Source organism: Plectropomus leopardus, chromosome 4, assembly GCF_008729295.1.
Source record: "Plectropomus leopardus isolate mb chromosome 4, YSFRI_Pleo_2.0, whole genome shotgun sequence".
NCBI classification, from domain to species: Eukaryota; Metazoa; Chordata; class Actinopteri; order Perciformes; family Serranidae; genus Plectropomus; species Plectropomus leopardus.
The window spans coordinates 3,589,160-3,616,721 of record NC_056466.1 but is presented as its reverse complement, the minus strand read 5'-3'; the positions used below and the strand labels follow the sequence as shown (position 1 = coordinate 3,616,721).

The 27,562-nt window shown below is 40.0% G+C and overlaps 1 protein-coding gene across 2 annotated transcripts; it reads right to left on the bottom strand.

Moving 5' to 3' along the window:
- Window positions 1-744: 744 nt before the first annotated feature.
- Window positions 745-27,362, bottom strand: LOC121942451 (synaptogyrin-1-like). 2 transcript variants are annotated; one of them, XM_042485666.1, is made up of 4 exons: window positions 26,663-27,362; window positions 9,394-9,631; window positions 6,148-6,293; window positions 745-2,765 (listed from the first exon to the last, which is right to left on the bottom strand). In XM_042485666.1, exons 1-4 carry the CDS (start codon window positions 26,762-26,764, stop codon window positions 2,547-2,549), a joined length of 705 nt encoding a protein of 234 aa, XP_042341600.1. In that variant the 5' UTR covers window positions 26,765-27,362; the 3' UTR covers window positions 745-2,546. The 2 variants fall into 2 exon arrangements, with proteins under 2 accessions (XP_042341600.1, XP_042341599.1); XM_042485665.1 differs by lacking the exon at window positions 745-2,765 and adding an exon at window positions 5,389-5,913 and having other exon boundaries at window positions 26,663-27,349.
- Window positions 27,363-27,562: the final 200 nt, after the last annotated feature.

The window sequence follows — 27,562 nt, the reverse complement described above, 5'->3', positions numbered from 1 at the left end:
GGAGACATGGCTCATGTATGTGTCTCACTGCAGGTACTGGATTAAAAACTGGACTGAAAACACTTGAAATTGTCTACAGCATATTTGTTACTTTGTTTACAAAGAAAAAAGATACGCATTTCTGTACAATCAAGACATATTGAAAAGACTTTTAATCTATTAAAAAAAGCAGAGGGCAGCTATGAAAATGCAACCAAAACTAAATGAATCCCACACCAGTTATTCACATCATTCTCTGTATTTCCTTTTTAATTTTTTTATTGGTTAAAATCAAACACAACAAAAACATACATTTGTACACAATCTTTTTCTTAAATCTGACCTTGCTTTTTTCAACGGATTTCACAAAGGAACATCACACATTTCTACGTCTACATAGTTGTACAGTATAAAGTATACATGTGCATATATACTTTGATAATTTGGTCACATTTTTTTGTTGCTGTAATTTTTTTATAGTTAGTATTATTATCCCAAAATAAAAACATCTCCTTACCCTAAAAGCAACAAAAATCATGAGGCATGGATGACCTCACCATATATCTTATCACATTAACACTCAACAGAACATACATCTTCTTTCTTTTGTCTTTTCTTTTTTATACAGAACTAGCATAATGCCCTAAAATAAAGTATAATCTTTTTTCCCAAACACTCTAATATACTGAATTATAGATTTACATATATTTATAGAGAGATAGATATACTTTATTATTTAAGAAAATGGGGCAATGCATGTTCATAAATACTCAGGATGTTCATGTTTGCCTCATCAGTGTGTAACTGTTAAAATGAAGTGAAAAACGCAGATAAATAACCTGTAGTTTTTCCAGTGTGGTACATTGTAGGTCTGCTGATATGAAACTTTTGAATTTGGGATGCTCTATAATGTTGACAAATGCTTGTTTTGTTCAGGATTTTTCATGCTTAGGGACAAAAATAAGACAGAATTTTAGTTAGTTTTATATTTTTCGTTTTAAAGATGCTGTAAGAGAGTTGTGATACGGTGCGTGTTGGATTTATGTTGCCCTGTGTTCAGTGAATTTTGCTTGGCAGTCAGCACTAAGGCAACAATCGAGGAAAGAAAAAGAGGCTTCTTAAGGGAAATAAGAAAAGACACACTGTCCCACACCCACACATAAATAAAAAATCCCAAAGGAGACCTTTCGACCCACGCACAAACACTCCTGTGTGACAGCTGAGGGGATTAGTTGCCAGATATGCCACTGTTGCCTGTTTGATCCTGAAATGTACCTCTAAGGAGTTTCGTCAGCAAAAACTTGTGTTGTATATTCAAAATCTATATGTCCTGTGCTTGCAGGTGTGTGTGTGTTTTCAACTAACACTGATCGCAGTCGTTTTGCTGACTGACAGCAGAGGATGAAGGCAATGTGGTCACAAGCACTGACCTGCTACAGAGTGACCATTTCTGCAAACTCCCAACTCTTCCAACACTCCCTTTCCCCCCTTAACTGTTCCTGACATCTTTAAGCTCACTCGCTGCATCCCACAACTCTTTCCCACGAACCCTTTGCTGTTGTTCTACTGCAGACTCGCACCTAATTGACATCTTGTCCCAAAATCTGGGAAGCTGCCCACAGTTGCTGGCCTAGAGACGAATTTAGCTTTTCATGTAAATCAGCCCAATAACTCAGATGTCACAGGTATGACATACACCAACTTCTAAGTGCATTCATTATTGCACGAATACACTAAAATTACCCCTTTAAGAACCCAATTAGGTTTCGAACACAAAATATTGTAATGATTGATTTGCATTCTAAATGCAATCAAAAATCATTAGCCTAAACATTTTTTTCATTAGGATTCTTTCTGATGTTTTTGTTTCTGTCCACTCCAATCGATGAAGAATGTTCACGCAAAAACTCAAAGAGACAGTTCACCAAAAAGTCAAAATACATATTTTTACTCGTACCTATAGTGCGATTTATCCATCTAGGTAGTTTTAGTTCGAGTTGCCGAGTGTTGGAGATATCGAGCGTAGAGATCTCTGCCTGCTCTCCAATATAATGCAACCAGATGGCACTTGGCTTGTGGTGCTTAAAACACCAAGAAATTACATTTGAAAAACTCAAAAGCGATGTCTCTCTCCAGAAATCATGACTCAGTTACTGAAGACAACCCACAGATTTTTGTTGTGAGCAGTTTCATAAAGGAACTACTTTCTTTCCACCGAACTACACCCAGCAACTGCATGTGTGCAACGTGGATGAGAGGCTCATGCATGTGACAGCACGGGATGTAAACATTAATGGCGTCCTCCTTGGCTGAGCTACATAGTTAGCTCAGAAGAGCTACGTGAGCTAGTAGAAGGTACAATGAAAAATATGAATTTTTGATTTTGGGGTGAACTGTGCCTTTAAGGTTGTTGCGCATAACACTGGATCAAAACAACCCATTTGCTTCTGGTATTGTATGGTGCAATATTAACCCAGTCTGTGAGAATTAAACCATACAAACCCAACTCTAAATTAGGAACTATGGGCAACTTCACTAGACCCTCTTAGTATATTTCCTCACAATATCTAGTAGTCCTGACGCTGGTAGCCCCCGGTGCCGTCAAAGGCCCCATCGCTGTTAGTCTGGCCCCCTCCTCCTCCTCCTGGGCTCTCCAGGTCGTCCCCACCGAAGGAGGTGTAAGGGGCTCCGGCTGCATCCTGACTGGGGTCCGTGTACTCCTGGGAGAAGAGGGCTGAGTCAGCCCCCAGCTTGTACCTCTGGTAGCCCAGGAAGGACTGGCCCGCCTTGGGGACGGAGGAAGGCAACAGGAGGGCAAAGCGGTGGCGAAAAGGTGTAAATGGATAGATGTGGAAGAAGAGATGCAGAAGTGTTAGAGCAGAGGTTTTGGGAGGAGAGAGAGAACAAAGACAGAGAAGGAAACATTGATTAGTTGGCTCGGAAAGCTTGTGAAGCTTATTAGATAGTTTGAGTGAGTCATTTAGTCAAGTTAGTTATTTCGGCAAAGCGCAAAAAGGCTATTTATGCATTGTTCAGCTCCATAATAAGAGACCCCACCTCAGTGCCACAGTCCACAGTGGCATAGAGACCGAGCAATTAAACTGTGTCTGCGTGCATTATTAAACAGCTGAGACTCCGCACTGTCAAACACCACAAATCTCATTTTGGTCGATAATTACAGATGTTTCAAGACGACAGTGGACCAAAGCCAAAGATACAATGAGTACACAGAGCAAATACAGACGCTCAGAGAGGGAAAGAGAAGACCACAGAGAGACTTGAGTTGATTTAAGCTCTCAGTGCTGGGAAGTTTCACGAGGGTTTTATTTACTGGTGTGTCTCGAATCGATCAGATGTTGCAGACAGATCGAATGTGTTTAACAGTTTTGACTCTTTTAGTCTGATACACCACTCTGTCTTGGGCCCATCGGATATTTTGCGGGGTTGGTTGATTGCATAATACAAAAATAAGTCAATACATTTTAAACAACCCTGAAAATATCACTTTTTTCTTCAAATGGATGTGGAACATTTTTAGCACACTTGTCATCTAATAAAAGTTATTAATGACCCAATTACATGCAACAATTTATGGAAATGTTTTGCATTTGCAATAAAACAGTTTGACATTTCCATTAACTTAAAAAAAATGTCCACATAAATTAAGAAATCAATCTCAAAAAGCTATTAAAAAAATCTACCTGCAAAACTTAATGAAACTGTTGAAGAGGAGAAAGCACCTATGTGCATAGAGATTTATAGAGAAACCTTTTATATGCAAAACTGGAGAAATTAAAGTAAGAGTTTGGTATTTTGGGAAATACACGTCTTCACTTTCAAGCCGAGCATTAAATGAGGAGATTGAATGTTTGTTGAATATGAAGCTGGAGGCAGCAGCTGGCAAGCTTAGGTTTGCATAAAGCAGTCACTGCAGGATTTCACCAGCTTTTTTGGGATTGTCGTAGCCTGGGAATTTCTGATTGTATGACAGCTTTTCTAAAACAAAAAAAAGCAATGCATGTTAAGACCTTTTTTTTTTTTTTTTTTTACTTTTTTTGCCAGAGCAAGTGAAACATGTAAAACAAAAAGTTGTTTTTTTTTTCTTTTTCGTTTTGCTTTGTTGTAAAATTAATTAAAAACTGAATGCAAATTGTTCCAGTGAGAATAAACCTGCGTTGTTCTGAGGGTTCTTAGTAACCTTACCAAAAGGCTGAATAAAGCTTTCGCACCATGTCTAAACATTTTATTAGAGTATTTTTAATCCTATTTTCTTTATCACATGGACACACATGCACACTTCATTGCTGCACAGACTTGCAACAGCCATTTGCAGTCATTTTTGTTGGTAAACGTGAGACGTTCGTGTCTCATGCGTCTGCATCTTCACAACCAGGATCAGGTAGTGATTTTGATGACTTGCAGCAAACATATTATAAATTGTCAAATGTGTTGAAAAGTTGCTGCATTTGGGGGTTCATTGATATTTTTTGGCAACTGCAACATCACATCATCCTGTCTATTTCCAAAAATGTTTAACTGTTCCTTTAAGTACTGGCGATAAGGAATGTAACTTCGGAAAAAAAAAAACTTCACAGTTTCAAGCAATGCACTGACAAATTTATAAAAAACTGTAAAATCATGTTTTAGACTAAAATGTTACATATAAAAACTGTCAGCTTATTCAGTTTGACCTCTACAGCAAAAAGGACCAATCACTCTGTGCACCACCATATTAATGGCGACACGGGGTGGTGGTCTGCCCTGCAAAGTGAGACTGCACTTGTTTGAACCTTTGAACCCTGAGCAAAGGGTTCCTCCAAAATTTTAACTCCACCTTGTTGAGAAATTTTCCATAGATTGTAAGAAATTGGTAGATTTATAAAAACACTTAAAAAAAAAAGCTAGGGGAAATATCAAGGGAAAAATATAAACCTAGAGAAAATGTTCTAGGGAAAAAAAAAACCTTTTATATTTATCAAAGTTATATAAAGTTATATATATAATTAGGTTTCCTGATTTTTTTAGGCACATCCCAGATATTTTCCTTTTTTATTAACTTTCTTTTTCTTTCTTTTTCATTTATTTATTACTCATTTTCGGGTAATTTTCTTGTACTTTTTGCTAATCTCTTGCTAATTTTTGGGTAATTTCTTATTCCTTGCCCTTCTTTCCACATGCATAAATCGAATTAATTTGCTCAGGTTTCAAAGGGTTAAGGACTCAAAGTTTGGAGATGAAGATAAAGCCGGACAGTGTGTACCTGTTAAAAACCTAGTTACCTCAGCAACAAACTGGTGACCTGCCAGCTTTGAGTATGAAGTAATAAACTAGATGGCAACATGTTTAAATGTTATGATCAATTATATCCAAAGAAACATTCAGTTTGCAAGCTCTTTTTTAATGTGTGACTTCTTTATTTATCAAAATTATGAACAAACTTGAACATGGATGTGTAATTTTAGTGTCTGATTGGGAGCATTTTAAAACTCCAGTGGGCAGGGAGCTTTCATTCCAAAAAGGATTACAGGAATTTAAGTAGGTGTTAAATGCCAGAAATCTCAGCATTTGGCAATGTAATTGATGAGTCATGCATATTGATCAACAATTGAATCAACCCACCTGCACATACATCATTATAATGTGCTTGGGTCAGGAAATAAGTTTTTAACTCTGGTAGGCCAAAACATAATGCAACATCTTTCTGGCATCAATGATGCTACAAATGTCATGTTACCAGGGCCCTTTAAACAAGTGCAGCCACAGCTGAGTAAAGGGAGCATGTCGGACCAGCTGTGGGGGGTTAAGGCAGCAGGGCGAGAAGAAAGAGCAGAGTCAGACAAAAGGTTGATGGGGCTGAGGGGGGAAGAGCTTGGTGTATTCCTCTTCGAATGACACGTTCTTTAACTTCTCCATAGAGAAGAGCATCTGAGCACCCTGTTGGAATAATGTCTCATGAGCACACATATACAAATTAACATGATCACACACATCCAAACACTAACCAAAACGAACAAGAAGGAGCAGTAGTAGTTTCGTTTTCGTTTTCAATAGCTCATCAAGGCAGTATGAGGTGTTTAGTGCCTTCTTAGGCCAGCCATTGCCACCAAACGGCAACTATGATGTCATGTTGTGTTAGACAGTGCATTGCTGAGGTGTGAAGGCCCTTACCCAGGTGAAGATGGAAAAGAAGGAGAAGGTGATGGCTGCCCGGGCAGCGTCTCCTCCCTCCTTCAGCGGGTTGTCTTCAGGTTTGCTCACCTGCCACTGGTTTGCCAAGAAACAGAAACCCACAAACCACATGAAGGACCAGAACGCTGGGAAGAGAGACAGGTGCAGAGAGACAGTGTTAAAATAATGATAGAAATGTAGACAACACATAAGATACAACATTTTGTCTTATCTTATTGGTTTATCTGTACAAAAGCTGAAATTGACAGTTTACTAATACGCTTAGGTGGTATGTAATATTTCATACCTTCCTAAAATTTCAGCGGTGTACATGGTATATGACTGTATGAGTATGTAAAACATTCTTCATTAAACTCGACAGAAACAAAATACCCCCTGTCTGGTCACTCTTGCTAGAAATCTAGTTGGTAAGACCACTGTTCCAAAAATCACCAAACCCAGTTTAGTTGAAATTAATCCTTAATTCACCAAGTTAGATTTAAAAAACATTATTCCCCACAGTCCCTCTGTGCTGTTGCTGACCGCTGGCTGTTTACAGTCCTGTAACTTATCCCTCCACCACTAGGTGTTGCGGTATCTTTCAGCTCAGCTGCCTGTTCCACCAGTAGAAAACAAGAAACTGAGCTCATGTGGTCTGTGCTGTGCACTACAGTTTAATAGAAAGGGGAATGTCTGTATTTATGATGGTATTGAAAAACACACCTTCAGGATTTCTAAAAACCTTGATATACCGTGATATTTCGATACCACCTATGGCTTCTTAATAATATGCTAATTTATTACCTAGAGTTTTTAGGTCCAAAGTGTATAGATATGTTTGGACCGATTTATAAAATACTGTGACTTGATACAGACATAAGAAAGGCCAAGACAGGTAAACTGCTATAGGGGTCTCAAGTGGGAGATTAAATTATATATTACCAGCATAACAATGAAGAAGACTCTGGAGGTAGTTGTGAATCAGTCAAAAACTACACAGGACCTAGGATTGACCCTAATGGAACACTACACGTTGAATGAGATGACAAACACCAGGACTTACCCCCAAAACCAATTACAGTTCAATCCTGCTGACAAGGTGTTGCATTAAAAGGAGGACCAAGATATTAAGGGAATTCATGCATCATCCAGTCTCATATACTGCCATTGTAAGTGTGGCAGTGGGGGAGACAAAAGCTAAAAATCAGAAACTTCCTTGTCTGATCAGGACACATGTACCACCTGTTCCCCCATTTCAGTAAGGTACAAAGCATTTCATATTACAACATAGAGACTGTAGGAGGAAAGAGAGCGAGACAGAAAGTGTGTGAGTGATGAAAATAGGGAAGGAGAATCTTGTCTGTGACAGGAATGGCCTCATTAAGCTGCTCAACACTTGACTATCTTGTCATCATGTCTGAGTTTGCTGCAGTAGCAGTGCAGAAAAAGAGGAGAGGAAGCCACAGTGGAGACACCACGACACATGTCTCAGAGGCTTGTTAACGCCATAAGAGTACTCCTCTCCCTATTATCCCACTCATACCTCCTCTTCTTTTGTTGTGATGATAACCTAATTGCCAATCTCTGAAATGTCATTTCTATATAGACTGAAAAGAGTGTTCATATTTTCTCTGAAAGTGGGGTATTTTGGGAGTTTCTAATCAGCTGATAAAATCTGTAGAGGAGAAAGGGAATAAGTGTCTAGTCTTATAAATTGCTCACAAGAAATTACCTTGACCATCAACCTCAGTACATGTAGTCTGGTGTGAAAAGGTAGAAATGTGACAACAACAGCAATTAGGGCTGCCCTTGACTCAGTATTATGTCAATCGAATCAGATTTGGTTGTTCAATAAGAAAATTGAATTGACTATTCATTTGGGTTTTTTTTCGATACACAATTGAGAGTTTAAGTGGGGTTCAGCGGGATGTTTGTCAGTGACATTCACGTAACAAAAACGCAAGATAACTCCACTAACGGCAAACTGGAAATGTGCAACATTTCTTGCCGACACTAGACATCAAACAAAAGCCAGAGACTATATCATACTAAGGTGCTATGAGCTGAAAATTCACCACTTTAAACATAACGCAGAAGACAACGTTATCTCTGAGCCTGACCGGGCAAAGCCTCTCTTCCTCCAGGCAGCTGCCTCCATGTCTGCAGCCCCGGAAGTACAATCACAGAAAGTAACAACAAAAACAACTTCTTGTCTTTAAGGGATCTCAGTTGACTGATAATTCGAATATCTGACTTTCAGGGGTCCGCCCTGGCAGCAACACCAATTAGCTGACTGGTCAGTAGACTGTTCCTTTGGAGTGGGTTTAATGCTGGAAAGCACAAGCTGTCCTTGAAAAAATACTTTAAAATAATCACCAGTAATTGTTTTAAAATTATTAAATGTATCTGTTTTCAGGCCTTTCCAAACTTTGCCAATTCTGCTTTAAGTGTTGTGTATCATTTTATTATTAAACTAATTTGAATTCAGCTCAGTGTTTTCACACATCATTAATCCATCCATCCATAGCCATTGCATTAAGTGAGTTAGAGTAATAAGAAAAGGGTCACTCACAGTGCTGAGAATCAACAACCAAGTAGGGAGTTCTGGGCAACTTTTAGCCTCTTTTACTCTCTTTTGTACAGTATCTGTGAACTTGCTGTTATGGTTACAATAACAACTGGATACGCTGATAGTGTTATAGGTCCCATGAAGGGAACCCTCCCAGTATGCTTATAGATATACCTATAAATATATGCAATTCTTACCTTATATGTGTTTCTGATCCTTCAAACAAAGTGCATGTTGGAAAGTAAATGACTGATCAGATTTGTACTGTGTGCTAATCTTCAGGGTCCTTTTTCATGGTCAAGAAATCTGTTTCTGTAATTCATGGTAATCATGTCCTTGGGTGGTACAGCAAAAGAAAACTGTTGGTGGGACATGTGCTCTCTAATTTCCTTGAAACAATTTATTTTATTAGCTTTTAAGTGTTATTGCCTACAAGCTGTTGAGCACTTTATGAATCTGTTCTCAAAGAGCAATTTAACTTGAAAAGATTTGTTCTGGGTTCATTTGTATCAATTCTGCAACACACAGTGTCTTTATATCCCTGTTCATGAACCCGTCTCTGTGTTCACGCTTTACAGCCAACATTTCTTCTTGCTTTTAAGAAATTCTGGCTGTCCGCTATGGTTTATATTGAAAAGACATAAGCTAAATGAAGTATGAATAGATAATGGATTTACCTGACACCCCTACATCAGCCAGCACCGCCTTCTTACGGTCTTTGACGCTGCTGATTTGGGGGAAGTAGACATCCAGAGCCAGGAAGGCCATGCAGCAGAGGAAGGCCATGGAGCCCATGAAGACTCCATAATTACAGGCGTTCTGGTTGCGATTGAAGATGCAGTACTCCTTCGCTTCGTTGGGGCGATTGATGTAGCCCTCATTGGCGATGCAGCCGAAGATTACGATGGAGAAGAGCTGCAAGGAGAAGAGAAGAAGGGATGGGTCATTGAGAAAAGGAACAAAGCAGCCCCCACTAGCTCATGGTACTATCAGGACCTTTGTATGAAAGACAAACAATAAAGAAGACACAATATGAAGACATTTGGTGTGAGAGATCTGTCTTTCACTATGGGAAAAACACACTGATGGCCTATGACTCGCCAAAAGACCAATGCCTACCATCCACCTACCAAGCATGTCTTTATGCATGTCAGGACACACCACTTCCTATTTATATCACGTGATGCTGGAAAAACAGCACTTTTATCATATTTGCAGCAATTTTATGACTTTTGCTCCAAAATCGGCGCACACTGGCCTCCATGCAATGAATGCTTCTGTGTTTTCAGTATGTCTGTTTTATCGACCTCAATCCATGCATGCCAAATGGCACAACACTACACAACTCAGTGCTTTGCATAAACCAGGTGACAACAAAAATTAATGACAGTAGTCCTCACAATAGAAAATCTATGCATTTATGTGGTGTTTTATAGCGTATGATAATATATTGGCATCCATTAACTTGAAATGGAATAAGAGCTGCAACTGTCAATTATTTGCATTATCTATTAACCTGCAGATTAGTTTCTCAACTAAATCATTAACAAGGGATTTAAGGTAACTAAAATGAAATTGCTTTGTTTGTCTGACCAACAGTCAAAACACAGAGGCATTTAATTTACAAATTTAAAACAAACAAACAAACAAACCAAAAAAAAAAAAAAAACAAAAACAGAAAAGCTACAAATTTGCACATTTGAGGACTGAGAACTGATACATATTTGCTATTAATCAAATAACTTTTAAAAATAACTGGCAACTATCATAAAAGGTGATTTTTTTTCTTTTTTTTGTCATAAGATTAACTGACTTACACCAATCAGACAAAACATTAAAACAACTACCAGGTGAAGTGAATAAAATTAAGCATCTTGTTTCTTCCAGTGTTCTGAAACTTTTGGTCCTTGCATTCATGTGGATGTCACCTGACATGCAACACCCATCCAAACACCAATGCAGGCCAAGTATCCCCACCTTATGGCAATGGCACTTCCAATGGCAGGACAATACGTCATGCCTCACTGCAAAAAAACACTCAAGAATGGCTCAAGAAACATGACAAACAGCTCAAAGTTTCAAACTGAACTCCAAATTCCCCAGATCCCAATGTGGTCAATCATTTGTGGGACATGCTGGTAGCTCCTAAGGCACTCCTGTTCTACTATGAAGCCTCCTTGCAGGGTACCAGTATATCCCAAGGATGCTTTTGCAGTGCGGCTTGCTGTATAGTCCTGCTTGGGGGCAACTACCACTGGGGAGTGCCATTACTATGAAGGGGGATACTTGGTCCGTTTGAGTAGTTGGTGTATGTCAAGTACATGAATACTAGGATTAAAAATTTTCCATCAGAACATTGCAAAGTAATAAGATGATCTTTGTTATTTACTCCACCTGCTGTTGGTTTTAATGGTTTGGAGGATTCAATTTGAATACCGATATTTTTAGAATTCTTACATAAACATTAGTAAATGTATTGTCTTTGGTTCAAAATTATCACAAAAAACATTATAACAGCCTCTTGGAATTCATCTAATTAAAAAGCCTTCTGACAGGTTTATGACCTTTACTGCAGCTGGAGTTTTTGAACAACTGAATAAAGTAAATGCCAGTCTTGTTTTAAAAAGACTGGTTGGCTATGATCCCATTGTCCATCCTAATTATGCTTGTACTTTCACGCTGAGTGTTTGCTCCTGAATGTGTGTGAATGACTGAGCGGATTTTCACTCACTAATCTGAACTCCCTGCTTAGTATTGTGTTTGCACACCACCACCTCACCTCGTTCACCACTTGCATGTGTTGTACAAATTCATAAAAGCCCTTTACAGCCCAAAAGAAAACCACCTGACAGTATATTTAGACTGAGCGGGTAATTTATGAATAAGAGAACACTTAAGCATGACGCTTTCAGCCCATAATGTCACGACGACCCTGCAGGGGAGTTTTATGAATAATCCCTCACGTTTTTTTCAAACTGTTTGGCTCAATGTGCCCGTGGGGTTTCTCTTAAAATATGTTTGCCTGCAGTAGAATTCTCTGCTGTTCTGCATTTTGCTGCTACCTCACGACATGAATAATACATTACAAAAGACGTTATGTAAGGACATATAGGCTACAAACAATTTGGAAATGATCAGTCAATTAGTCTTCCAAGGTTGTAAATAAAGATCTTCGTCAGGTGTTTTCAAGTCAAATTCCAAATTTTGTAAATGCCTGATGAAGATCTCTGTTAGATCAAAAAGTTGCACTGGAAGCTTTCAATTTAGTGTGTCTTTTGCTTGTCTCTTGCCTTGGTTTGATTTTTGGATCCATCACCTGTTAAAGTCCTTTGGATGTGCATGCCCTCCACCTTGCTTACCCTTTTCTGTATTGCCCGAGGCTGCTAATTTGAAGGAAGGAGGTATGCTTGGATGAAAACAGTAACAGACGTGCCATGGGAATTTTGAAAGTAAGATATCTAAAAAAAAAAAAAGACTATGCATTGATTTTTTCACTTTGCATCAATAATATTGGATTCTTGATCACTGAATCTGTAGATCAGTGTACTGACCTGGTATGCATGATGTGTCTGTGTTAACACAGAATGTGATACTGATGCATCACCATGTGTTTGAAGTTGCGAATGTATAAGCTTTGAAAATGAATTACTGAAAAACATGTTTAAGTGTTAATATTTTTGATTAAAGAAAAAATTGTGTGAAATTAGTTTTGTTGGCAATTGCTCCCGTCTTTAATTCAACAGCTGGATTACATGGCCTTCTTGTGACTCCCGGCCGTGCGAAATCCTTTTTTAAACTGAGCATTTAATTTAAAAAATGCATGGCGGCGAATTAAAATGTAATGGCAATTTTCTTAATTGCAAGAACGTGCTCAGGAGGTTTTTATCCAGACAGGGCTGGTCTGTCTGCGGCAAAATGGAGTCAATCATACCATGGGTGGAGGTTACTATGATAGCATCTGATCCCTCAATCCTTCACGCTCCTCTGCATTCCTCTCCTTTCATCCTCTCTCCTGCGTCCTTTCTTTTCTTTCCTTCTCCTGTCTGCCTTCGCCTCAAGGAGCGGAGACACAAAGGGCTACAAAATGGAGTCACTTACAGGAGCAGGTTCCTAAGATACCATCTAATCCCTCTCTCCTCTCCTCTCTCCAATCAGTACAGCATCACGGAGGCACCCTTTCCCAGGCCATAAATATAAGACCACACACGCGTACAGACACCGACAGTGTTAGTATTCCACCCTGCAGTGCAGCGGAGCAGCCGACTTTGTACTTCAGTTGATAACAGCGGATCAGACAACTCCATCCAACTGACAAACCCTCAGACCAAACCTCCAGGGAGCCAGTTCTGTCTGGATAAGACCGAGGCTGAGTGTGTTTGTGTTTGTCTGCAGTCTGTGTGTGGATTTTGCTGTGGTGACTGATGGATTCTGAATGTGTGTGCGCAGTGTTTGTGTGTGTGCGATTGAGAGAGTCAAAGAGAGACAGGAGTGAACCTTGGGTTGGGGAGCTGCTTGGATAGTTTACCCAGCTGTTGTGTCTGTGTTTATATGATAAATGACAGTGATACAAAGGGAGAGCACACAATAGGCTGCACTTCCACTGACAGCCCTGACCATGAAGGCCAACTACCAGGCCGGGAGGGAGCAGGGATGTCAGTCAGGACGGGGATTACAGTATAGTTTTTCTCCTCCACTCTTTCTGTCTTTATCTGCGTTGAAGCTCTTCTCTCCACTGTCTGGTTCACACTCAGGAAACCACATTTTCTCTGCTGACGCTACATCTCAAGTGCCAGCTGAAGCGGAATATACTGTATAAATTTACTTGACACAGACTTCGTTATTCCCAAGAGTGAGATTTTTGGGAAACAATCCATTTGACTGTGCGAGGGAAAACAAAACTGCAAATCAAGTCACCTTGCTTTGCCAGCATGTCACCCTTTGAGGGAAACCCCCATTATTACTAAAGTCTGTTATACCCTGTGCGATTTTGGGTTGTTTCAGACAAATGATAACCATCGTGACAAAAACGTGGAGATATCTTTGGTCATGGCTCAAAACGGTGGTCCTACGTCGCACAGTGAGAGGTTCAAAGATAGCCGTTGTCATAGTTGTGCTATCAAAGACAGCCTGGGATAAAATTCTGACAGAAATTTGGGATGACCATCTCATGTGCCTGCTGTTACGAGCTACGTCTACTAACTTACCAACAAAGTGCAAAGTGCAACCAGCATAGTGCGTGCTAAATGCTGGTAGATGCTGCTGCTTAGTCTGAGCTCTCGTTGCAAAACCAGTGTGCAAAGCTGGCCTCTTTTCGTATCCAAAACCACGACACATTCTCCTCCTCCTCTATTTCAGGCTTTTTCCGACACATAAATAGCACTACAGGGAGGCTCCGATTTCTTTGTTTTTATTTTACTTTTACCACTACAGCAGCATAGACAGATGACGCATACCAAGGACATTTTGTTCTTGCGTACTGACGCCAATGGACCTATGTCGTAGCCTGTGATTCACAAGTGATGTCATCGCACCGTCTGCATTCATCAAACCCGGAGTGTAGCTTGCACTAAATTGAATTGAATTTGATTGAAATTGAGATTGAAAAAATCTCAGAGTCTGCAGGACTATATAACCTCAAGACTTTTATGGTTATGTAGACTATCAAAAATACAAAATTACTCCTTACTTGGTAGGTTTTATTACTTAATTTGAGCTCTTTTGAGCCACTTCAGTTTTCTCTCTCTAGCAAGTGAGCAGGGGAGGCATCACAGCAAGTTTTGACAACTGTAAATCTTACTACCAGGTGAGGTAATCCCTGAGTCACTTGTATTCATCAGCAATAATATGAATGACTCAGTATATTATAGTAGAGTATATACAGTAATACACAGCCAAAACACATCACTGCTTCCCACTTTAAAGACAAACTAAGTGGAGAGCTTTCTACAGCTTGTAGAGAGGAAACATGAGCTGGCATTTGGAGTCTGCATCTTGTCTTAGCAAGCAGGCACAACCTTTCTGTTTCCCTCGCCCTCCCTCCGTCCCCTTTCTGCCTCTCTGATCTCTGGTCCGTCTCCAGCCTTTTGCACTCCTCTCTCCGTGGAACGAAGGATGTGTGGAGGAGGGCGGAAACACCTCTATCCCCCCTCCATCTACCTGCAGCCTTTTTCATTAAAGAGAGAGATGATGAAGAGATGGAGGAAAAGGCGGAGGGATTGCAGAGGGGACGAGCGGAGGGAAGCGTTAGGGGCAGAAGGGGGTATGGAGGCGGTGTTATTTTTAGACCGGCTGCATCATCGCTCGCTCCCTCCACTCTCGTCTTCTCCCATCTCCCCTCGTTACTGGCCCTGCCTCTGCCCACGAGCATTCTTGAGAAAAATGAGCGCACTCTGACACACACGCTAACACACGCACTCAACCATATACAGCTCAGACGCACGCACCGTTTGTCCACTGCTTCACATGCCCCGCTTACTTTCAGATTCAGGTCAGAAAACACAAAATCACACAAACACACAGGGTCGATCACATGATGTCAGAATACTCTGTCTCAGAGGAGTCGTGTAATATATCTATGTTTGAGATGCATACTAAGAATAAAAGTGCTCCGTGTTATGTCCTTGTCTTCTGCCTCTTTAGAAATAATTTCTGTCTTTTCCTTTCAGTTTGTATTCCCTTTAATGCTATGTTAATGTAATCAGAGTTCATCACATTTATTTAAAAAAATCTGCCACCAATTGATGTTATATTTTTGAAAATGGACTGTTTATAAGTTGTTTGAGTTAGATCATTTTTTGAACATGCCAAGTAAAACAGGAAAACAAAATAAAATATAAGCAAGAAAAATGAGAACAAAACACATTAAAACATGCCTGAGTATCTCTGATGAAGACATCTCAAGTAAGACAGAATAAATCAAAGCAGACATTTGAAGTTGCTGATGCCAACACGAATTAGCTTTTGTAAGCCTATTTGTTAAGCGTAGAGGTTTGTTCTTGAGTTTGCGAACACATAAATCTTTAAATGAAATGTTCTTTTGACTGTCTTTTTTTGGATAAGGACATAAGAGTCGGTCAAAGCTCAAAGATGCCCTAGTGAACTAGAAGTTGAGGTAAGGTTCAAGTCTGGCCTGGGACTTTTGTTGCAAGTCATTCCTCTCCTCATTTTCTGTTAATTGAGGCATAAAATGACCCCAACACACATTTTTTCTGATAGCAGTTTCCTTCACATTGTAAATTAGTGCTGTTTGGTGTGAACAGTGACTATGGGGCATGTACAGCTGTGCCCCCTGCTGCTGTTTTTTTGTTTTTTTGGATGCAGAAGGGAGTTTGTCAGCCTCTATAACAAGGACAGCAGGACCTGCAGGGCCACTAGCTTTTAGTGGTGTGACACAGTTTGGTTTTATGACGCTCCCCTGAGAAACTCCACTGGGAAATAAACTCACCACCAGGGATGATCTTTCTCTACGTGCCTCTATTTTCCACACTTCTCTCTGCCTGTCGCAGTGACACAAACACCAAACACACAAACTGCCCTTACTTGAAACAAGGATTGGTTTTGGTATGACCTAGTTCATTGGGATTGAAAACACACACCGTCTTCAGGGTCACAATTATATTTGCTGTCACATGGCAGGGGGCAGATTGAATTACTGAGCCTTTTCTCCGACTGCGAGCAGAAATCCAGACGGGTTTGTGATGGCTGGAGCTCGAGTGTGTCCTTCAAATGCACAACGACTGCATATCGCATACTACAGCAGTCATTTTCCACTGTGCATGTTGCACTAAGATGCATGTATGCACTTACAGATATATTACATAACATAAAAATTGAAATGCAAGCAAAACAAATGTTAAAAAATGTGGTGAACACTTGAACCCACTGCACCTAAACATTCCTCACTTGCTTAGGAGCTGTGAAAAGTGGAGCATGTGATGGTTTTATATCTCCTTCACACCCTCCCCCACTCATTTCGCTGTGATTTTAGTCGGTATATGACTTCTTTAGGTGTGTATGTGTTCACTCGCCCCTCTGATCCGTCGACAGATCACAAGGCCCCTGGTGGTGATGAAAGCAGGCTCTGTGAAGGACACCACGTGGGTTTCTGATCTTGTGACCATCAGAGGGTCACTTACAAATTTCACATTAAGTTTGCCGATCTCTAGAAATGTGGATTTATGTGTGTGTGCGTGCTTGTGAAAATGTCTCCCATCTACCTTTTGTCTTTTTGCTATAAATTTAAATCTAAAATTTTGTTTCTTCTATGATTACGACATACAACACACACACACACACACACACACACACACACACACACACGCACACACTGCAAACAGTCATCTGGGTAGGCCTAAATCATATCGGTCCAGTCTGACTGGTTGTGAATGATTTAAAGCTGCTGTTGTGCTGCCTGAAAGGCCTTTTGGATCCATTGTAGGACCAGACAATTGAGCCGGGCCTCATGTCACCCCAGCATTCACACACTGTACCACACACAAAATCCTGTATTAGATAGCCACATACACACAGACAGAGGGACACACTGGACCATGGCCTCGTGCTGCGTTTTGTCCAGGTCTTTGTGGCTGCGGCCTTCCACATAGTGTGTTCATAATCGAACAATAAATTCAGTGCCATCAAAATTATTGCAAAGGTGAGTTTAGTCATCTCCGTTTTTGAATCATCGACTTGTCAAAAGAGTAAAATGGACTTAACCATCAAATTATTGAAGCAAATTGACAGATTTGCAGACTTTTTAAAACGGGAAAGCAGAAGTGAGGTGAATTATTTAGCCATTTTTTAATGAACATGTCTCTGTTTGACAATATAGGTTTATGTATTACTGAAAATAAAATGTTTAAGGCCCAGAAACACCAAACCGACATCAAAGTACTAGTGGCAGCAAAGGCTGACTGTTTCACTGCCTTCGTCACCTGTGTCGCAGCCAAAACGTTTTTAGGTGGCTAACAAAAAAAAAGTCCTAATATAATACCTTTAGTTTGGCCTTACTCTGGTTTGGGCTTCCTGACGTTTCTCTTCTCACTGAGCTGAACTGCCACGGGCAGGCTCTGCTGTCACCATTACCAAACACCAATTCAGCCTGCTGAATCAGCTGAAAAACAGCCAACGAGGGCTGACTGGTGCGAACAGTATGCGTCACATCGCAAAAACTAGGCGGACAGATGCTCGCCAACAGCCAAGCATGTCATGAGATGTGGAGCAAATTAACCCAAATGCGGAAGGCGGCAGGCAACAGGATCACAAATGATCATGTTTTATTTCAGGGAAACAGCAACTACCATTTTTTCCCCTTGAAAGTTGTTTCTAGGGGAGTTTTTCTTCAGTCTCTGTGAGAGTCCAAGGACAGAGGGATGTTCTTTGCTGTAAAGCCCTCTGAGGCAAACTGTGATTTGAGATAATGGGCTTTAAAAATAAAACTGAACTGAACTGAACTTAACATTACATGATCAAATCAAAGGGACCAAAGGACTGAACTGAAAACCATGACTTAAATACAAACTAGACTGAGGAGAGGATGCAGTGCAGGTGGAGAAACTGGGCGGAGAAGCTCAGGTGAGAGGAATAAGGTGATGAGGCAAAAGACCAGGCAGGGGGCTGATTGGCTGGGAGAAAGTGAGGAGCAGGAAGGACTAACGAGGCTGACGCACGACAGCTGTGGAGATGGTGAATGAGTGAAAAGCAGCACAGGAACACAGGAGGTAAAAAACACAGCAAAATGAAACCCAAAACACAAGAAAACAATAATTTCAATAATAAGCCGATCAAGTTAAAAAAAATAAAAACAGACTCACTAAGAAAGGCAACCTAAATAAACCATAATATACCACTCATGCAATATACCATTTAAGGCTTTTTTGGGGTTGAACTTTAGATTTTTTCTTGAGTTTTTTTTATATGCTATGAAGGTTTAAGGACAGAGGTTTGTTCTATGCTGTAAAGCCATCTGAGGCAAACTGTGATTTGTGATAATGGGTTTTTATAACTAAAATTGACCTGAGTTAAAAAGTAAACATCAATTAAACACAAAAATGTTCACCACTTCAAATCAATTATAATGGAAGAAGGAAGCAACTCTGCCGAGTGTTATGATGCATTTCTCAATGAGAGAAGATAAAGCTGCAGATGAAAGGCAGGTTGGATCCTCTACAGAAACACACAGAAAAATGAGTGACTCATTGAGACATGAGACTCATTGAGTTGCTGTCAATGACAGAAAACTTACTAGTGAAAGAGATGTATGTGAAAGAGAGAAACGATTACAAGTCAATGGTGAGTACAGGATCACTGCTGGAGGATATTATATACTGTGTACGTGTGTGAGGGTGTGTGTGTGTGTGTGGGGGGCTTATTGTCTGCTGCAGCGTGTTGGCCAGGACTGGGGATACCTGATTGCTGCTGTCACCATGGCAGCAGCTGCTCACGTAATGAGAGAGAGAGACGGAGAGAGAGAGTGATCGAGAGAGGAGACCTTGTCAAAGTACAATTCAAGGAGAGCCACTGCAGCACCAAGGGTACACAATGAGACAGACACACAGACGTAATCAAAAGTCCAGGACACAACGACGCTCATATCCACATATTTACACTCTGTTCTACCTGCTGATCCCACACTCTGTTCTCCTCAACATCCCCCTCCGCTGTTTTTGCTTTACTACCCCTCGCCATTTGAATTTGGGAGGCAATTAGCAGGAATTTGATCAGATGACTCCAGAAAACAAGGTTGCATCGCTGTGAGGAAACAGGTGGTTTTCCAATCTTATAAAGTGGAGCATAACAGAATCAAGTGAGAGTGAAGCTGGAATCTGGACCGGCGCTCATTCAGTTACTTCTGCATGTGTTTTCAAGTACTGCGAATGGTTTGTCATGTTTAAATAGCAATTTCTCCACATGCTGTGTATTTGCACACTGAGTCCATTAACTACAAACTGCGTGTTCTTTACATTAAAGTTGTGTTTTCCATCAATCTATGGGTTTTATAGGTTTACTGTACAAAACAGGGAATTAAAAGCAATGGCATCTCTATTATTTGGGTCAAATTATGATGCAAGTATATGTTTAAAAATGTGTAATTCACTTTTGGTTTTCAAAACAATGGTTTGTAAAGACATTTTTGAAGGTTACAAATGTGAATAAGTTTTTTTGTTGTTTTTCTTTCATTTTGAAAGGTAGTTTAATTGATGAGTTTGTAGGTTAGGTATATATAAGCCTTTTGCGGCTGCCTAAACCTGTTCAGTCACTACATCATACACAGACTGTTGTTTTTGTTTATACTGACGATAGTGTTTGTGTTTATTGTATTATGTATGATGACTGGATAAAACACTACTACTAACACTACTAGTTCATCTAGTCTCCATTCATTTCTGTATTAAAGTCTATTTGTAGATTCTCAAAACTTGCTTTAGTTGTGTAATCCCTCACTCTACCATAGGTACCACTTGCTGATCAATCATACATGCCACGCAGCAAATTTAGGCCGAGACTTGCCCAAGAACATTTCGACATGAAGGGGCCAAGGATCAACCATTGACCTTCCATTTGATAGATGCCTTACCATTTCGAAGGAACCAACCCAGTCACCATAGGTAATTTCTCATCTTTTGTAACTCAAATTACTTGTGGTGTACCACAGAGTTCAATTTTAGGCCCAATTTCATTTTCTGTTTACATTCTTCCAACTCGGCTCAATCATCCAACCACAGAAAAGAACCATCTCCAGAATCAAATCAATACTCTCTGACTCTCAGATCTAGAAAAATAAAATCATGCTAGTCTCGATAACTGCAACATCATCAATCAAAAATCACTCTCTCGCCTACAACTAGTTCAGAATGAAGCAGCTAGACTCCGTTCTGGTTTTAACAAATGACTATCACCTCTTAAAACCTATTTTTAAAGACTTGCTTTTATGTGATGTTGTCTTTTTATTTATTTTACTGATTTTATTAATGTTTTCTTTATTTTAATTCATTTTATTTGTGGTTTAATTGCTTTTATTACTTTTTGCTGGTTTTGGTGTATTTGTTTGTATTAATATTTTGACTTTACGTGTCCTGCATCTTCCATTATTTATCCTCTTGTTTTAATTTCATCCTGACTTGAACTTAGTTTTGTCGTGCTTGTGCTCACTCAGACTGTTTGGCTTTGTGTTGTTTTATTGCCTTCTACATTTTCCATTCCTGCTTTTGCTTTGTTTGTCTAAGCGCTTTGTAAACTGTCTTCTTAAAGGTGCTATATAAATAAAGTTATCATTAATATTATTACCTCCTACGCCACAGCCATCCCTGTACAAAGTATGTTAACCAACTAGTCGAGAGTTTAGATTACTGACACTGACCAGTCAAATGCCAAAATTTATTAACAATCCCACTTGACAGACAGCTGGGTGTTACTCTCGGCTCATTCGAAATGTTAAATGCAAAAACAAAAAAAAGCTTACCGAGTTCATCCCCGGATCTGCAGGCATGTGCAGCACATATTCACAACCTGACTCCTGCAAGCACTAAAGGCATTTATCGGATGCAATCTTACAAATTAAAATGGTTTTCAAGCCGTGCCTGAATTCTGACATGTAGACACTAACAAACTGTGGATGTTTGTGTGTGAGTGTGTTTTCACATGGAGCTGAGAGAATGTGGTGCACTGCAGAGTGTGTTTGTGTTGCCAACATCAAATAGTTACTCACCAATTACAAAATCACCTGCCCTCTGAAATCATCACCACAGCTACATTCAAAATGTTAACCCACGTTAGTTATGCAAGAGCATTTCAATGAATGAATGAGAAAATAATAGAAAATTGGAGTTTTCCTCAGCACGTCACAGTTTATCAACTTGTAAATAAGAGTATATTACATAAGTCTGTTGTGAAATGTCGCTTGTGCTCTAGATAATATTAAAAATGTGGAATCTGATGTAAGAGAGAGCAAACTTTAATAAACTGTAAGATGTGGGGGAATGCTTTTACTATCAATGTACAGTAAGGCGACTGTCACGAAATATAGAGACAGTGACACCGACAGTGAGTTTTAACGGTCTTATTCTTTCAAAGAAAGCCACACACACTCACACACACACACACACATCAAATATCACTTTCTTTTCTGCAGTTTTGAACTTTGATCTGTAAATTCACCCAACGGGCCGTAACAAACTCCGCTTTGGGAGACTTTCAACTTGTGAAAGCAAAAATCATTCTTCAGAGGAAACTTGAGCACAAAGCAGAACTGAACACCACATTTAGGTGCATAATGATTTGATAGATGTTAAAAGTTGCCCTGCTGATAACCCAGATCCTTGAAGAAGCAGCAGAGCTACGCTCAAAGCAAAAAAAAAAAGAAAGCGAGCTTCAAAAGAAATGCTCTTTTTCAACTACACATCAGAAGTAGAACCACAGGCGAAGAGATGGCCTCTCAACTTTGCAAATCAGCTTGACCCCGTTCAGTTTAATACAATACATCATTTCAATTATCCTCTTTAATTTCATTTAGAAATCACTATCGCACACAGGGTGCTCTCTTCCATCTGGGACTATGCTCCATCCGTCGTGTATCATCACAAACATACTGGACTGAATCCCCGAGGCTGAATCACTCACACAAACACACACACAGAAGTACTTGTTATCACCTCCACATACAGCCCTCGTAAGTCAGAAGAAGTGGGAGATGCACAAAGAGGGGGGGGGGGCTCCATTCATAAACTGCTCTCTTTCTCTTTCTCTGTCTCTCTGCTATGTTAATTTATCCATTCCCACCCGTCTCCACCTCTGTAACACACACACGCACACACATTTGACATCCCCATCACCAAATGTTTAAAAGTGATAGTTTCCTTCCCCCACAACCCACAGCAGACTGCGTATTAGCACCATCTCACAAAACATCACAACTCAGGCTGTGGCTGTTACTATGGAGACATGTTGCTCTGGTGACACCAGGAAGCGAGACATCTCAGAGGGGCCCACAGAGTCACTCCGTACCTGTTTAAGTTTGTCTTTTTCACCTGTCAGTAACTTACTGTACTGTTTTTTCAGAGTCTAACTTATCGACTAAAGGGGGCAGTCCAGCCCAGAATCAAAATAACATATTTTTTCTCCAACCAGTGGTGCTATTTATCAGTCTAGATTGCTTTGGTGTGAGTTGCAGAGTGTTGTAGATATCGGCGGTAAAGAAACAAAATGGCACAAACAAAATGATATTACGCTCTAGGTTTCCTTCTGCGTCTGCTGTTGATCACCATCAACAAACGCACATGCTGGCAAAGAAAGTTAGGATTAGGTGAAGGAAGCCCGTGGTACCGTGAAGAATAAAAACATCACATTCAGATGGGAAGCGAACAATGGACTCCCGCATAAAAGTACAGGATTAGCTCCTAATTTTACCTCATTACCGACAGTGTTACAAACTGATGCCATCCTGCCGAACATCATGTGGATGCAGCACGTTTTGTCCCGCTGCATATTCGACTGATGCTGCCTGTCTGCGTATCATGTGGTCGGAGGCAGTTGCTGTGCAGTTTTCTGCCAACGACGCTGTCCAGCAGTGTATCAGCAGACGTGAAAGGTATTTTTTGGTGTCAAGATCTTACGTCAAAAGCATTGTCAAGGCAGCAGTATTTGACAACATCGGAATAAGAACGGGCTGGTTATTCTGTCTATTAAAAATAAATGTATCAGTGGATCATTTAATAATAAAACCAAATGAAATACAACATGCTTCATCGTAATCAAATAATGAATATAACTGCATGCTTTTATCTACACCAGCAGACCTCATGACTCTAAGAAAGCTACATCTGATGCATGCATGTATATGAAGTCTTTTATGGTTCATCAAACAGCCACATGACTCGCCTCCGCAAGCCTTTCCGAGTTAAATAGTCATCACACAACCAATGTTCACACTTTTGTCATGTTTTTCGTGGATGTTCAGTCACACTTGCAGCTTTAGTCACAAGGCACAAATGTAGAACCATAACGTTATAATGCTTGACAGTAATGTATTTTTCTTATTCAAACAAGTCTAACAACATAAATCTATCCAAGTATTACTTCTGTCCATCTATTTTCACCAAAAACAAATGTTCCTTTTAAAATATAGAACTTTCACTAACATAACTTTCGTCCTATTTACTGAAAATGTATTTCTTGTAGAGCTTCTGATGACATCTGAATCCTCTCCACCATATCTCACCTTGTATGTTTTCAGAAACATATTTTAGTGTACTGTTTAGCTGTAAGATGAGAAAGCTTGTGACCCAGCCACCATGTTGACAACAGTTGAGCAAAAAATAAGCACAGCAAAGCAATGTGACAAAAAGTATAAAAAGTATATGACAAAAAGTTACCAATGCTCATTTAAGCTTTCAGGCTCATTAGTCTTGACTTGAGAAGTAATTTCAAAGTCCATGCGGATTAGCACTCATGACCCCATGTTTGCAAAAGCTGCATGTCTTCGAGATTTTCCCCTTTACTGAAAAGAGTAGCCGCATGAATCTGCTTGCATCTTGATCCCTTCAGCGTACTTGGAAAGGCTCTTTGGGCGTCATGTAAGGACATGCACACACAGACACAGTCCTATAAATAAGAAATAATCCCAACTGTGCAACTTTCTGCTGCAATGTGGGAAGTCTGTAAAGAATGGCTTCCTTTATTATTTCACTCTTCACCTTAAAGAATAAATGTCGCTTTTAGTTGAGTGGCATGACAGACATTTCTTGTTTTTCTATGTGCATTTCACAAAAAACAGCTAACTTTAAGGGCACTTTACACAATCCATAAGAGAAAGTGTAAACAAGGCGATGAACTGTTGGGAACACAATTTGCAATGATGCCAATCTTGATGTAATCGCCACTTAAAAACAAAAACACTATATTTTAGGGATGGGGGAAAATCAATACAGCAAAGTAGCATTGCAATATTTTTGTTTCGCAATATTGTATTGATAACCAAACGCTAAGTATCATTTTTTTTTAAGTTACAAATGCAAATTGCACATTGTGTTGCAATAATAATGACTTAAATTAAATGAAAACGTTATATCTTATTAGATAATATAATTTTTGAGAAAGTTTTATCTTTGGGGACATAATTTACAGTTGAAAAAAGATGATCAATCACAATAAATTGCAATATATTTTGGCGCAAACTCAGCATATCTCAACACGTTTAAAATGCCAATAATACTGTATTGTGACTTACGTTTTGTGTTAATATTATATGGAGGGGGCTCTCGTTATTCTAACCCTATATATTTACAGAACATATCACTTGGTTTTCATGTATTCCACAACTAAAGTGACGTGTGACGTTTCAAATTGTTAGTGGACATCAGCCGAGTGAGTATCATCATAGAGCGGAGTCCTGCACCCATAAATGTACTTTTAGCAGATAAATGAGGTAAAGGTGCATGTATTGCATTTTGGACAAACAGAAATTATAAAATATTAAACAGAAATAAAACTAAAAAGATAGAGGCGGTGGAAAGAAGTAGCAACAAATTCTACTTGGGAAAAAAAACCTTTCGAGGAAAAAAAGCAGGAAAAAAACCCACATAATTCTTCATTAGTTGCATATACTGTAGTGTATGTATCTCATATTTTTATTTCTGTATTCTTGAACCCAAATGAGGTTGAAGGATTCCTGAACAAATAGTTGTGTGCAAAGCAGAATGACAGAGCACTTCATCAAAGATCTCAGGTGCTAAATGTTTAAACAAATACTAAAAGTATTCTTGCAATAAAACTACTGTCATATTATTCATATGCAACTTACAGATGGAGTGGCCATGTGGACTTTTGGGAACTTTTGTCGCCATTTGTTGACAATCCTTCCTTAAACTGTTGCTTTGCCTGTTTTTATCAGTGCCTCTGTGTTTGTGGGAGGAGATGCTGTGCAGTTATTATGAAATTAGGAAATCCTTTGTGTGCCTGTGTGTTCTCAATATGCTTATTAGAAAACATCAATGGTTAACTACTACAAGATCTGAAGAGAGGCCAGTAAACAGTGATCAGGAGCCATTCTGGGCCGACATCAACCAAATATTAACCATGCTGAGTTTCATAAACTTGAAATTAGAATGGCAAAGAAATAAATTGCTATATTTGGTACAAATTATGAGAAAAATGGAAAAACCCATACCATAAAGCAGGACATTATGTCTGCTGGATCCTACCGTCCCTACAGGACAGGGATACTTAAACTACTTTGCGCAGGGGCCACTTTTGCAAAATGACAGGAGGTCAAGGGCCAGTCGCAGCTGCCCCGTATGCTTCCAGGATTTTAGGACATTACTAGGACTTTGAGACGTTTCTAGGATTTTAGTATGATTCTAGGATTTCCTGCATATTTTTTAGATTTAAGGAAGTTTCAAGGGTTTGAGGACATTTCCAGGCATTTTGGGACATTTCAGCAATTTTATAGTATCCTGAGACTTTTAGGATTTGAGTACATTTCTATAGTTTAGATACGTTTCTAGAATTGTAGGACATTTGTCGAATTGTAGGACATTTCTATGAGTTTAGGAAGTTTCTAAGAAATAAGGACTTTTCCAAGATTTTAGGACATTTTTAGGATTTTAGAACAGGGGCTTAGCTAGGTCCTCTGTTGGAGGGTGCGGGGGATTCTCCTGTAGCACTTTTTGATAAACATGCTGTTTTATACACACTAAAAGTACTCAAATAACCCAGTGTGAATCACTTCATTTTGGGCCCCTAGGTATTGGGGGCCAGATTTAACAGTGATATATGGAGTCGTTTTTCTCACTGATATGAAGCCTGTCTGAGGCCTTTTCAGATAAACAAATAAAAGAAGAAACCCACATTTGACTCGTGTAAACTGCACGTGTAATTAGGTTAATTAGAAGTGGCCTGTGTAGCCACTTAAGCTAAGATCCAACAAACTTAATTTTTTTCTGTCACACTCACCCAAGACACTATGCGGAGAATAGTCTGAGGCTGCTGGAAGAAGGTGACGGGGTCGAAGGCTCCTCCGGCTTTCCCGGCTCCGTATGCCTGCATCCCCTCCATGGTCCTCCTCCTCTCTGCACAGCCTCCTCTCGGGTCCTCCGCTCCTCCCCGCTGCTGGATCAAAGGCACAGGGTGTGTGGAGCACCGGGCAACCGACACGGAAAATCCTCGAATCTGCTCCTTTCTCTACTACTACTCCCGCCGCTGCTGCTGCTGCGAGGACGCTGGTTTCTCCTCGGCTCCTTGGCGCACTGCCTCCCTGGTCTCTCGTGTTGTTGTTTTTAATTTAACCTCTAAATCCCCTGTTGTCCTCTCTCGATATCCGGGCAGAGGAAGCTGTGGGCTATGCCAGTGTTTTGATGATGCTCTCTGTCTCAGCGCAGGAGCCGGTGGCGAACACGTGAACGCGCTTCCGTTGTCACGCCTCGGACGGAGCGCTCGTGGTAAAAAACACACAGCGAGCACGCGCACGTGTTTTATGAGGGGCGCGCGCCGGTGCTCACAAGATTGCCACAAGGAGTCACGCGCTTTCACATTTGTTTGAGGTCTTTTTTTCCCTCCAACAGACAGAAAGAGTGGAGGGAAACAAGTGGACCTACCGGAACACCATATTCAAAAGCGCTAAGGGACTGTTCGTTATTTATCAAAGGGAAGGGGCTGGGGAAAAGGTGATATGTCACATATTTTTTAAGCACTGAGGAGGAACTTGTGGTTTTTATTATTTATTTTGTCTTTTGAGAGGCATACAACTTTACATGGCTGTATTTTTTATTTACTTTGCCTATTTTTTTTTAAGAATACGTAGTTAAGGGACTGTCCTGTAGGAGAGGGGAGGGGGTGGTGCAAAAAGGAGGAGAC